Raw genomic sequence first — 14345 nt, 5'->3', positions numbered from 1 at the left:
TATCTATCTATCTATCTGTCATAATATTTGATAGCAAATCAGTAGTCTATACTATATATGCTGTCAATGATTTGAAAATGCAAACCTGCACAAAACTAGGGTATTAATATATTCTTTCATCAACAATGTTTTCCCATTCTTATTTCATAGCAGTTTTATAATAACAATAAACCATTTCTACTCACAGTTCTTGTCTTAAACGTCGCATTTTGGCTTTGCTGTCAGCTAATTGTACTGTAAGATTCTGTCGTACCTCGGAGTGTCCAAACCCATTGCCCTGCTGATAAAGTGTATCTTCTCCCAACAGAGTGGAGTGAAATTTCTGAGATTGCAGCAATTCCTTATCCTGTGATAACTCTGCAATTCTCTATGAGGTAATCGTATAAAAAGTCATTCTGGTGACATTCCTTTCAGTGTCTTATCAAAAAAGAAACAATTACAGATGTCTGATTTTTATCAAATTACTTTCAAGAACTTGGACTTAAAACACCTTTTAGCTTATGCACATCATTATTCGTAAAGTACATTTTCCTCAGTTATGTAACAACCTGTCATTTAAAATATATACAGAAAAAGCCGTGTAATAACATTGATCATATATTGCAATAATTCTTCATGGAAGCAGTAAAGATTTTCAAATTTTATTCTTTTTCCTGGTGCATAAAGGTTTTGAATTTATACCTAATTTCCTATTAGAATGTGGATGAAAATAGCTATAACTATTGTGTTAACATCACAAGCCCTGTAACTTAATAGATCTATATTCCTGAAATTATTCCCTATACATGGACTTAGACACAAGATTTTATAGAATATTAGTGTAATTCAGCATAGCAAGGCTTACATCTACAGTATTGCATGTCAATATGACGGAAGAAAATTCCTTTTCCTTCATTATAATGGTTAACCCTCACAACTAATTTGTGAAAGAAAAATATTTTTAAAAGCATATCCTACTCATGGTTACAAGCTACTAGTAGGAGTACAATTTGTCTGGATTTCAGCTTTTCGCTCATAGCTTAAATTTTCAGTTAATTAAACTATTCTGTTTTTCCACTTGCATCCACATTACTACCTTCAAATATGCCCGCAGATAGAGAATGGTTAATTGAACTGCATAGCATCTCACAAGTACCGTACTCTGATTTTTTAGTATTTGTACCGTGGAGTTGCTAGAGAAGAGGCTGAATTGCCACATTATTTTATACTGAATTAGATACTTTACAATTGATACATACTGTGGATGTGAAAGAATATACCTCCTTCAGCTTCTGGACACTAATTACAAAACTGGAAAAAATCTGTTTAAATCTTTGAATTTTTTGTTGTACCATACCTCCAAATGCATATCTCGTTCAGTTACCAGTTCTTTTAGATGCAATGCCATGTTCTGAAATATAATCTGGAGCTCGGCCCTTCCCGTATCTGATAAACTAGTCCACTGTAGTGGAATGATAATTTGCTGTTCTTGTGTAATCTGCAGGATTGAAAAAGATACATTATAAAAATGATACTTCAGGTAATACATGGTTAAAATTGGGTATAGTTAGACAGTTTTGATGACTCCCAAATAAACAGAAATATTATGCAAAAGATTTTAATTATGTTCATCATACGTATCTACAGTTCCACCTTTCATAACACACTTTAGTTCAGTTTCCTTTCTACAGTACATTTATATTTTAGTACAATGCCCTTTCAGTTGCTCTCAAACATATTTTCTCTTGTTTTCTACTGTTGTATTATTTCACTGTGATTCATGTTATGTTTTACATTACCACACAGTAGGTCCAGTATGACTTAATCTGACATGTATGCATTACATGTCTTTAAAGGGGTAGGCTAAGAGTATGAGTGTTAAGATTAAGAACTGGGTACCGCAGAAAAGTGATGACTGAAATATAGATCTATAGAATACACACTCATTTATGACTATGTAATTAGAGATGTTATGTTAAGTAAACCATGGAAAGGGCAGAATACAACCAGTTTATTTTCCTTTTTACATCCTTTACACTTCCAGACCCTGCCAGAATTAGAAATATTATTACTGATATAATCATTGATATGTTTAAATGACAGAACATTACAAAGAAGTTATTTTCACCTTCATTTGGGTTTCTGCTGTAACAAAGATTCCCAGAGGAAGTAAATTTCACATTATTTACACTTACTTCTTGAATGTAGGAGGCCACTTCTGTCTGAGTCTCAATGTCCAGCATCCTGATCTGTTCAATAAATTCACCTTTCCTCTCACACTGATAAGGCCAATGGCAACAAAACCATGCAAATAAAAAAGTACTTTATATAAATATAAATAAATAAAAGAAATTGCAACAGTTCAAAACATTTGAACACAGATTTTAGTAGCAAACTATGATAAATACACAAGCTGTTTTCCTGAAAATTACAATCTATTCTCAGTGCAGTATGTTTTAAAAATGAGAGAACCTCACTACTACAATTGTAATCTGAAAGTACAGCAGGACACAATATCACAATGAAACAAAAAGTAGAATCAAAAGTGATATTCACAATATTCTGTTGCTAGATTGCACCATATGCGGATACTGCACTATGCAAAGTAAAAGTCATTTTTGACAAAAAAATCCCATTTCAATACTGATTACTGCTTCAGAATTGAAATCTGACAAAAAACCAACACAGTGAAGATGGTTTGGTAATGGATATTTATCTGGTTTGCTTGAAAGGTTCAAATGAACAAGCTGAGTTTAGTTTCAAATCATCATGAAACGCACATTAATATAAAGTAATATAATGTACACTAAAGCAAGAAAAAATGTGTCAGAGATTAAATGACCCCACAAAAAATACAAGATGGTTTATACAGCACAACAAAGGCACCCTATCACTTTTACATAGTTCTTACATTTGGCTATTTGGCTAATTAAATAATTTGTAACTTCCCAATCTGTTTAGATAGATGATACAGTCCAATCATAAGAGTCTAATTGAATTCTTAGTAAACTAACTACAGTAATTAGATTCTTCTGAAATTGATGTCCTTCTGCATGATCCTCACCTGAACTGCACATCCAAGCAGCAACAACAGGAGATTCTTCATTTCATCAATGGCTCTCTCTAAAAACAGCAAAAAAAATCCTTACATCACAAATAATAATCAAATCAATGCCCCTTCTTTTTGTCATTGAATCCTCTCTTCAAAGAGTGTTAGCTAAGTTCATGTTGTATTAGGATTTTTAACCTCTTTTTCAATTAACAATGTCAGTCAGTCAGTCTGTCTGTATACAACATTCATAACATAACCCAGGGATACAATGAACTAGATACGTGGTAGGCGAATCTGATACTGCAATAGTGAAGTGGTATACTTTCTTTCAAACCAAACCGTACAAAATACTGGTTCTGAGGTGCTACGGTTTCTGTGCACAGGTGCAACTAAACATCAAACTGACAATTAGGGGACTGCATTAACCTGGAACATGACTGCAAATTAAGAAGGAACTGACTAAAGAAGGTGTAAGAAAAAAAAATCAAATCCAGAACACAACAGAAAAGATACAGCTATGGACAAGAGAAGATTCACTGCTGCACAGCAAATGATGTTGGAAATATATCTCAGAGATGGTGCTGCTCACAACACAACAGACCCACCACAGAGCAGCAAATAATAAGACAAGTTGAGTGTGTACCTGGAAGAGGGGGCTGTTAAAGGATAAAACACATTAAGATGACTAATAAGAAGGCTGCAGATTGAAATTCAATCATGCAAAAAGAGGAGGTGAGATTGGATGCCAAAAAGACAATGGAAGAGTCATTCCATTTCTTAACTGATTGAAGGTCATGTAGTCCATTAAAACAGTCAATAGTGCATGTAGCAGGGATGTGCACAGAGGGTTGGCTAAAGTGGTTCACAATGCTGACCCTTTCCTATCACTTGCTCAAGGGCCCCTTTCTACCTTTAGGACTTAACTGATCACTTCTGAGCACACGTGAGGATCTCCTTTTAATGGTAAGAAAAATGGGAAAAAACAGTGATAAGCAATGTGCCTTGATAAAGTGAGGTAGGCTACTGTTTTCTATCCCATATGAAAATAAAGTGTGGAATATGGTCATATTTTGATTATTAATTCAAAAAAAATATCCATCCATCCATCTTCCAACCCACTGAATCCGAACACAGGGTCACGGGGGTCTGCTGGACCCAATCCCAGCCAACACAGGGCACAAGGCAGGAACCAATCCCAGGCAGGGTGCCAACCCACTGCAGGACACACACAAACACACCCACGGGCCAATTTAGAATCGCCAATCCACCTAACCTGCATGTCTTTGGACTGTGGGAGGAAACCACAGCGCCTGGAGGAAACCCACGCAGACACGGGGAGAACATGCAAACTCCACGCAGGGAGGGCACGGGAAGCGAACCCAGGTCCCCAGGTCTCCCAACGGCGAGGCAGCAGCGCTACCCACTGCGCCACCCCAACAAAAATATATGATAAATGTTCATGTGCTAGTCATGTTAGCTTGTATGGCATTATAACATGAAAGGTGGCTATGACATCTTCATACGAGTGGCACATACTTCCTTTTCTTATAACATTAGCTTGTCAAGGTTATCATCTTGTCCTAGAGAGGCAACAATCACCTTTTTGTAACTACAGACATTCTGCTTGTAAGGCCATAGTGGACTGTTTTTTTGTTGCAAGTTTTGTTCAGATGAGCTATAATGAACTATGACTGAGCTCTGGAAATTTACTTACAGATGTTTCATACACAGCAGTGCTATAAGGCTCTAAAAGGGGCACTGTGAGACTTTGTTTTATGCTAGGTTTATACTTCTACATATTTTTCTAAATTTATATATATTTTCTTTTCATTCATCTCAGCATATGACTCACATTATAATCTTAAATGAGAATGACCAGTTACTTTACAAACACCAAGTGAAAAATATCTATCCGAATGGAATTGGACTCGACAAATGTAAACAATTCTGAAAACATAAAGTGTTGTGCCCAAACTTTGTTATCAAAGCTTATAAGATAAACTGTCTGTTTATCATCAGAGTACTTAACCAATTATCAGTCTGCAAAATCACAAGTATGATTGGATTCTGTGTGTGTGTGTGTGTGCGTGCATGTGTGTGTGGGTGTGTGCTAAGATTAGGGTGTGTGAAAACAAGACATTTGCTGTACCAACTTCAAAAGGTTTTAAGAGATTTATAAACACAGCATTTTATGTATAATAATGACCCCAATGCAACCAAGCAGGGCATCGTAAAATCATGGTCAGCTGTTAAAATGCATCTCTGTGTTTACATTTGTTTCTGCTTTCTCTGATAGGAAAAGAGATGAAAATGATTTCAGGTTGGTGCCTCAGATTTACCAGTACCATTCAAGCATAGCCTGATTGGGTTTACTGCCCAAAGAATTGTGCCCAAGCAATACATATTCAAATAATTTGATGTTAATTTAATGTTAATAACACCTGCTAAATTGCTTGAAATTTATGCCACATTGCCTATATAAACAGCAAATGCTAAATTAAGTTTTTCCAAGCTCAGCTCGGTCAAGTTCAAACTCAAATTCAAAAACCTATCTGGACAAGAATGGCTCTCTGATCTTCTGCTTCTGTTCAGAGAAGGTATCACTATTAACAAAAAAGAAGTCATTGCAATCTATCAAAACATGAGGTCCAAAAGAAAGATTATGCTAACAAAGCCAGAATCTGACCACGTCGAAAGGAAAAGGGTGTTACTATTTTTGATTTACTTTGTTAATGAGAGACCTTAATGCATATGATATATATTTAAATCATTTTACATTATACTTCAGGGATCATAATAACTTTACTTTTCCTTGCTACAAGTGTAATGCAAAAAAATGAAGCGAGATACATAATACCAGATGACTGTCATCCTAATTATTTAATCCACAATAAGTACGTAATGGGGGAAAAATGTTTGATTTGATGTTTTATAATGAAAAAAATAATCTGGTATTCCATGTGATTCCTTGTTTATTTTTATTGATTATCCTGTTTTCTTATTATTTCTGATTGCTGTTAGGGGTTATTGTGAATTTATTGTACTTTTCATTTTGTATTGCAAGATCCTATTGTCAGAGTAGACCACCACTTCAAGAAAAACATAACTACCTGTAAATGAATAGAAGATAGTCTGGAGAATTGCAGATAAATACACAAAATCAGTTAAATAATAAAGAACTAAACTTCACTAAAACAAGAAGCAGAATTCTGTGTTAGGACACAAAATAATGACAAAAGTCCCCCAAAACCTACTGATTCATTTACTCATATAAACAGATTTTATTTTTTCACTGCAAGTATTCCACATACTTCCACTGTGTTTTTTTCTTTTTACAGGTACTATTTTGAAATTAATTTTCTCATTTGGGGTTATTGTTAATTTGTTTAAAATATTTTGCATCTTTGTGCACCACTATTTTGTTTTCCTTATGGGCACAGCCATTTTGTGTTGTATTGCTTGTGATTGCTATGCATGTTGTTATCATGTGACAATGGGAGGCTGCAGTCCATGATGTCACTAGAGTGATGGTATTAAAGTTTGTGTCATGCATCTCCCAATCTCCAAAATTCTGGATTTCTGGTAGCTTCACAGTTTTGAAAGTTTTCTTTTGTTTATTTAGCAACAAATTGTACAGCATTATTTTTTAATTCGATTTTGGTTTACAAATTTTAAATAAACAATATTTTGACTTCCAAGTACTTGACCCAAGCCTGTCTCTAAGAACTGATTCTGTGTTTATGCATCTCCTAGTTCTTTTTGACCATCTGCCTTGCCAGTCAGTGCACCTATATAACAAATTGCCTAGAAGCTGTAGTGATGGCCCCAACACAAGGAGCCAACGCCAACAAAGAACCTTGCATAACACAATACTTTTTAATTTAGTTTTATAAATAAATGAATTAACTACATTAAATATCTCTCAATTAAAAATACTAAATGGTCAAAATTTGTAATCAAAAGATCACAAACCTTACATCAAGAGGAAGCACAAAAGTGATCTGAACAACACAGTTGCAAAAAAGTGAGGTAATTACACAGCAAAGTGCCTGTGGCAGCAGATGGCTTGTACAGGACTCTCACTGAAAAAATGCAGCACCTAAGAGACATAACTGACAAAGGTTTGGGTAAGAGGGACAATACTAAATAAAACATAAAAAACAAAAGCAAGTGGCCAGGAAAAATTACAAAAACAAAGCGAACTATTTTAAAAAAGTCGAAATCCAAACAGGAGCCACAGTGCACTAATTTCTTCACTTACATCTTAAAAAGATACTGTTATATACTTTTGGGACACCCAGTGTATGTATATGTATATATATATATATATATATATATATATATATATATATATATATATATATATATATATATACTGTATATACTAGCAAAATACCCGCGCTTCGCAGCGGAGAAGTAGTGTGTTAAAGAGGTTATGTAAACATATATATACATATACATATATACATATATATACATATCTACATATACACATATCTACATATACATATATATATACATACATACACACATCCACATATCTACATATACATATATATACATACATATACACATCCACATATACATATATATATACATATGTACATATATATACACATATATATACATATGCACATATGTATATACTGTAAATATAGACATACATATATACATACATACATTCACATATATATATATATATATATACATATCTACTTATATATATATATATTGTGAAGGATTGCCGGCTTTCTACTCCGGCCCTCACCCTCAGGCCGCCAGGAGGAGCTCTCCCAGCAGCGTGGACATGCCCCGAGTTCCAGCAGGGCCTCATGGACTATGTAGTTTTTATACACAGCCCTGCTGGATACCTTGGGGGCAACCAGGCGTCGCTGTAGGGGGACTCGTACGCTCGCATGTGCCCTATAACCCGGGAGTACGTCACGGTCACGTGACAGGAAGAAACGATGTGCTCCCGGGTTGAAGAAAAGGACTGTTTACCCTGACCCGGAAGGGAAAAGGAACTGTGGACTGTTGAATGGGAACACCTCCGGGTCAGGGTGTATAAAAGGACTCTGGGAAGCCCAGTACACTGAGCTGAGCTGGGAGGAAGGGTGGCAAAGTGTCTGGGAGTGTGGAGGATTATTGTTATTGTTATTATTATTATTGAGTATTGTGGAGAGGAGGGTGCTTTGTGCACAATTATTATTATTAATAAATCATTATTTGGACTTTTACCTGGTGTCTGACATCTAGTCTGAGGGTTCAAGGGGTCACGGAGACCTCTATCTGTCACAATATATATATATATATATATATATATATATATATATATATATATATATATATATATATATATATATATATATATACAGTGGTGTGAAAAACTATTTGCCCCCTTCCTGATTTCTTATTCTTTTGCATGTTTGTCACACAAAATGTTTCTGATCATCAAACACATTTAACCATTAGTCAAATATAACACAAGTAAACACAAAATGCAGTTTTTAAATGATGGTGTTTATTATTTAGGGAGAAAAAAAATCCAAACCTACATGGCCCTGTGTGAAAAAGTAATTGCCCCCTTGTTAAAAAATAACCTAACTGTGGTGTATCACACCTGAGTTCAATTTCCGTAGCCACCCCCAGGCCTGATTACTGCCACACCTGTTTCAATCAAGAAATCACTTAAATAGGAGCTGCCTGACACAGAGAAGTAGACCAAAAGCACCTCAAAAGCTAGACATCATGCCAAGATCCAAAGAAATTCAGGAACAAATGAGAACAGAAGTAATTGAGATCTATCAGTCTGGTAAAGGTTATAAAGCCATTTCTAAAGCTTTGGGACTCCAGCGAACCACAGTGAGAGCCATTATCCACAAATGGCAAAAACATGGAACAGTGGTGAACCTTCCCAGGAGTGGCTGGCCGACCAAAATTACCCCAAGAGCGCAGAGACAACTCATCCGAGAGGTCACAAAAGACCCCAGGACAACGTCTAAAGAACTGCAGGCCTCACTTGCCTCAATTAAGGTCAGTGTTCACGACTCACCATAAGAAAGAGACTGGGCAAAAACGGCCTGCATGGCAGATTTCCAAGACGCAAACCACTGTTAAGCAAAAAGAACATTAGGGCTCGTCTCAATTTTGCTAAGAAACATCTCAATGATTGCCAAGACTTTTGGGAAAATACCTTGTGGATTGATGAGTCAAAAGTTGAACTTTTTGGAAGGCAAATGTCCCGTTACATCTGGCGTAAAAGGAACACAGCATTTCAGAAAAAGAACATCATACCAACAGTAAAATATGGTGGTGGTAGTGTGATGGTCTGGGGTTGTTTTGCTACTTCAGGACCTGGAAGGCTTGCTGTGATAGATGGAACCATGAATTCTACTGTCTACCAAAAAAATCCTGAAGGAGAATGTCCGGCCATCTGTTCGTCAACTCAAACTGAAGCGATCTTGGGTGCTGCAACAGGACAATGACCCAAAACACACCAGCAAATCCACCTCTGAATGGCTGAAGAAAAACAAAATGAAGACTTTGGAGTGGCCTAGTCAAAGTCCTGACCTGAATCCAATTGAGATGCTATGGCATGACCTTAAAAAGGCGGTTCATGCTAGAAAACCCTCAAATAAAGCTGAATTACAACAATTTTGCAAAGATGAGTGGGCCAAAATTCCTCCAGAGCGCTGTAAAAGACTCATTGCAAGTTATCGCAAACGCTTGATTGCAGTTATTGCTGCTAAGGGTGGCCCAACCAGTTATTAGGTTCAGGGGGCAATTACTTTTTCACACAGGGCCATGTAGGTTTGGATTTTTTTTTCTCCTTAAATAATAAAAACCACCATTTACAAACTGCATTTTGTGTTTACTTGTGTTATATTTGACTAATGGTTAAATGTGTTTGATGATCAGAAACATTTTGTGTGACAAACATGCAAAAGAATAAGAAATCAGGAAGGGGGCAAATAGTTTTTCACACCACTGTATATATATATATATATATATATTCACAGCATTCGTAGTCTGAATCACAATCTGATTGTATGGGTGGTCACCTACCAGGTAACGCTTAAGGTTGGCCAGCAAGTCAGCTAACATTCGCCACGGTGCCTTCAGTTGTGAGAAGCAAATCATAGAATGGTTGAAAATAGTTTACTGTCAAATAATGCAAAGAGTATGCGACACGTGTTTCGCCCTAATTCTTGGCTCATCAGGCGTACACACTCATTGCACTCCCTTACGGGAATCGAACCTCAGACGTCAGCGGTAGAGGCGAAGCCCCTAACATTGCGCCACGGCGTGTGGTTCGTTTATTTGACAGCATGTAGATCGGGGTAATTACATTCACGGCATTCGTAGTCTGAATCACAATCTGATTGTATGGGTGGTTACCTACCAGGTAACGCTTATGGTTGGCCAGCAAGTCAGCTAACATCCGCCACGGTGCCTTCAGTTGTGAGAAGCAGATCATAGAATGGTTGAAAATAGTTTAGTTGAAAATAGTTTACTGTCAAATAATGCAAAGAGTACACGACACGTGTTTCGCCCTAATTCTTGGCTCATCAGGCATACACACTCACTGCACTCCCTTACGGGAATCGAACCTCAGACGTCAGCGCTAGAGGCGAAACCCCTAACATTGCGCCACAGCGTGTGGTTCGTTTATTTGACAGCATGTAGATCGGGGTAATTACATTCACGGCATTCGTAGTCTGAATCACAATCTGATTGTATGGGTGGTTACCTACCAGGTAACGCTTGTGGTTGGTAACGCTTATGGTTGGCCAGCAAGTCAGCTAACATTCGCCACGGTGCCTTCAGTTGTGAGAAGCAGATCATAGAATGGTTGAAAATAGTTTACTGTCAAATAATGCAAAGAGTACGCAACACGTGTTTCGCCCTAATTCTGGGCTCATCAGGCGTACACACTCACTGCATATAGCCAAATTCCCATGCTTCACAGTGGTGAAGTATTGCTTTTAAATTTTAATTAAGAAGAAAAGAAAACTTTTTTAAATTGAGGGAAAATATACCAATAACAATTTGTTAAGGATCTGTTTTTTTGTGAAGCTGCCTTTACACAGCCTGTCCGCTGTTTTATAAACGAACACCATATAAGGCCGTCCTTTCTCCTTGCTTAGCGGTTCTGTATTGTTTTATTGTTCGTTTATTACGATTGTTATAGTTATTGTGTAGGTATTTGAGACTCACTTTTCTGTTCAGGTACCCATTTCCTTTATGTAATCTGCGGATTCTCCGCTATTTTTTTGTTTGTTTATTACGATTATAGTTATTTATTGATTCCCTTCTTTAGCTGACTGCCTGCTCATATAAGGCGCTCTGCTGTTTTTTTGTGAAGCAGTCTTTACACAGCTTCTCCGCTGTTTTATAAACGAACGCCATATAAGGCCTTCCTTTTTCCTTGCTTCGCCAAGGAAGCAGCCTTTTTATTTAATCCACGGGTTCTCCGCTGTTTTATTGTTCGTTTATTACGATTGTTATAGTTCTCTTTGTATACCACGTTGTCAGTTCAGCACTCCGGTTGTAATATGACCAAGTCGTGCAAGCTTACTGTTGAGAATGCAACGTATAGTTGTACAGGAGAAAAGCAATCTTGCCAAACTTAATTTAAACTTACGGTTTACACCGTGCTTTGTTTCCACCTTAGCTGCACTTATGAATATGCTTCACTCGCTCGCTTCTTATTGTTTCGCTGCCTTCTCAATTGTGTAATGAATGTTTTCTTCAGTGCTCTTTGGGGCTCTTCCTTGTTTTCTATGTACTGCGTTCACAGTCAGTTCACGTGATTACGTGGGAGGCGTGATGACACGATACGCAACTCCGCCTCCCATGGCCAGCGAGCTGCAGTCCATTACAGTATATGGACAAAAAAGAGGTTCCAGTTATGACCGTTATGCTTTGAATTTTGAAATGAATCCTGCCTAACTTTTGTAAGTAAGCTGTAAGGAATGAGCCTGCCAAATTTCAGCCTTCCACCTACACGGGAAGTTGGAGAATTAGTGATGAGTCAGTCAGTCAGTGAGGGCTTTGCCTTTTATTAGTATATATATATACTGTATTATATATATATATATATATATATATATATATATATATATATATATATATATATATATATATATATATATATATTTTTTTTTTTTTTTTTTTTTTTTTTTCAGTGAGTTGTGTGGTTAACTTACCATTCCATGTCTGTGAACATGAGAGGTACTCAGTAACCACAGAGTGCCACACGTAGAATGTCAAACAACTTCTTTTTTTGTGTCTTCTGTGATTCCTAGAGGGACTCTTTGATGCAACTACAACCAGGGAGTTCAAAAGTCAATGACACCAAAGCCTGACCCTGTCAACCTGCAAATGTTCATCAACCCATGATATAGTCCAGCAGAATCTCTTATAGTCATGAACAAGATAAAAGTTGTCCAAATGAGAGAATGCAAGTACTGGACTTTTGGATGGATGAAGGATTTCTAAGAGAGTGATTCTCACACTCCATTGAAGGTATGGACTCTTATTTCCTTGTTAGTGCATGTATCCATTCAATCTATTGTGGATTTAGGGAAATAGTTTGACTTCTGCAAAAAATCATGTTGGTTATTTTTATTCTTGTTGATTATCCTTTTTTTTTTCTATTGACTTAATTTTAAGCTTAACTCAGACCAGATTTTGACATTTGATTTATGGAAAGTCTAAGAGCAAAATTTCATATGTATCTCAAGGAGGTTGATGTCTGGTGTCTGACCAGTAATGGTTAAAGCATTTGGCTTCACTGGCCACTAACATTTTATCAGATGTACCATATTTTTACCAGATGTGTTACTACTGTCACTGCAAAGTCTCAGTGAAATAAAACTTGTTGCATTAAAGGGTAGTTATCAATCTCTGCAGACCACAGCAGGAGTAATAACAAAAGGCAAGGCAAAAACAAGAAGCAAAACAATTATCAAAAACGGAATCTTACCTGTAAGGGGCTCTCGGCCAAGTACTGCAACATTTGGTAGTGGTTTCAGAATCAGCTGTTGTAGGTCCTCCTGTCAATCAAAAATTCAGACAAATATGAAATACTAAGACTACATGCAATATTGCTTGTCTGCTCATCTTACTTAATTAGAAAAATACAAATCCATCCATTACAACACACTGAGAAAATAGGCCTTATTCTATTTAAAACAAGAATATTTTTAAGGAACTGTAGAAAGCTCATTAAAGTTTGTCAGGAATTTATTAATGTTGTTGCTTCATTTGTTTGAGTGATAACTCAATAGATTATTATATTCCATTTGTTAGCTCTCCAGATAGGTTGGGGTTGGTGTTGAATAGAATTTGACAAGAAGTATGGTATCACTTATTGATTATGTACTCAATTATTCTGTACTATCCATATTACTAACCGAGAATGCTAAACCGGATGGATGCAGGGACATCCGGCCATGGGCCGTAGCCGCAAAAAGACGTACTGCGCAGGCGCACCAAGAAATGAGGCGCTGTGAGAGGCGGACAAGACCACAGAAAAAAGGAGTGAGCACGCACCAAGAAATGAGGCGCTGCGAGAGGCGGACAAGACCACAGAAAAAAGGAGTGAGCACAGAAAAAAGGAGTCAAACGCAGGCGACGCACACAGTGCCGCACGAGCAAAACCCCCCCCCCCCACACACACACACAAGCAACGGATGGGACACACACAAAGAGGACGATTCAACAAGCCCCTGGCACACAAAAAAAAAGAGGCGCAAACCCCCAAACACACACACACACACAAGCAACGGACGGGACACACACAAAGAGGAGGATTTAATCCCATTGCACACGAAACGGGACGCACACAAAGAGGAGGATTCAACAAGCCACAAGCACACAAAAAAAAAGAAGCCGCGAGCACCACACAAAGCCCATTGGACACGAAACGGGACAGACTACGGACATAGCAAACGAAACGTACACAAAAACGACGATTCAGACCCACGACCACAGTAACATAAATAACAAATGACACACAAAGCCCCATTTCTAAATGAACCGTCCGAATTAAACATACGTCATCTCAACACGTTCACAATATGTAGCATAGGTAGATCTCATTACAATGAGGCACTATTAACCGTTCAACCGCAGAAAAGGTTCCATATTAACAGTGAGTGCGATCCTCCTTAGTACTTATCCATATTTCTCACGCTCAAGAACAAACAAGTCATGAATTCACGATCACAGGTACAAAACGATACCGCTCGGATAACGGGACCAAACACAATTCACACTATGCAGCATAGGTGGATCTCATTACAATAAG

At 37.3% G+C, this 14345-nt stretch overlaps 1 protein-coding gene across 1 annotated transcript in view; it reads right to left on the bottom strand.

Moving 5' to 3' along the window:
• Window positions 1-14345, bottom strand: part of LOC114653961 (girdin-like) — a 159808-nt gene that overhangs the window by 87801 nt on the left and 57662 nt on the right. The window contains exons 4-8 of the mRNA XM_028804485.2: window positions 13020-13089; window positions 3044-3102; window positions 2175-2258; window positions 1337-1477; window positions 186-367 (exon numbers count right to left, since the gene is read on the bottom strand). Coding sequence (XP_028660318.2) covers window positions 186-367; window positions 1337-1477; window positions 2175-2258; window positions 3044-3102; window positions 13020-13089 — 536 coding nt within the window. The remainder of the gene's footprint in view (window positions 1-185; window positions 368-1336; window positions 1478-2174; window positions 2259-3043; window positions 3103-13019; window positions 13090-14345) is intronic.

The sequence above is a fragment of the Erpetoichthys calabaricus genome, chromosome 1 (genome assembly GCF_900747795.2).
Source record: "Erpetoichthys calabaricus chromosome 1, fErpCal1.3, whole genome shotgun sequence".
Taxonomy (NCBI): domain Eukaryota; kingdom Metazoa; phylum Chordata; class Cladistia; order Polypteriformes; family Polypteridae; genus Erpetoichthys; species Erpetoichthys calabaricus.
The sequence above is the reverse complement of the archived record's forward strand: the minus strand, read 5'-3'. Positions and strand labels throughout refer to the sequence as shown.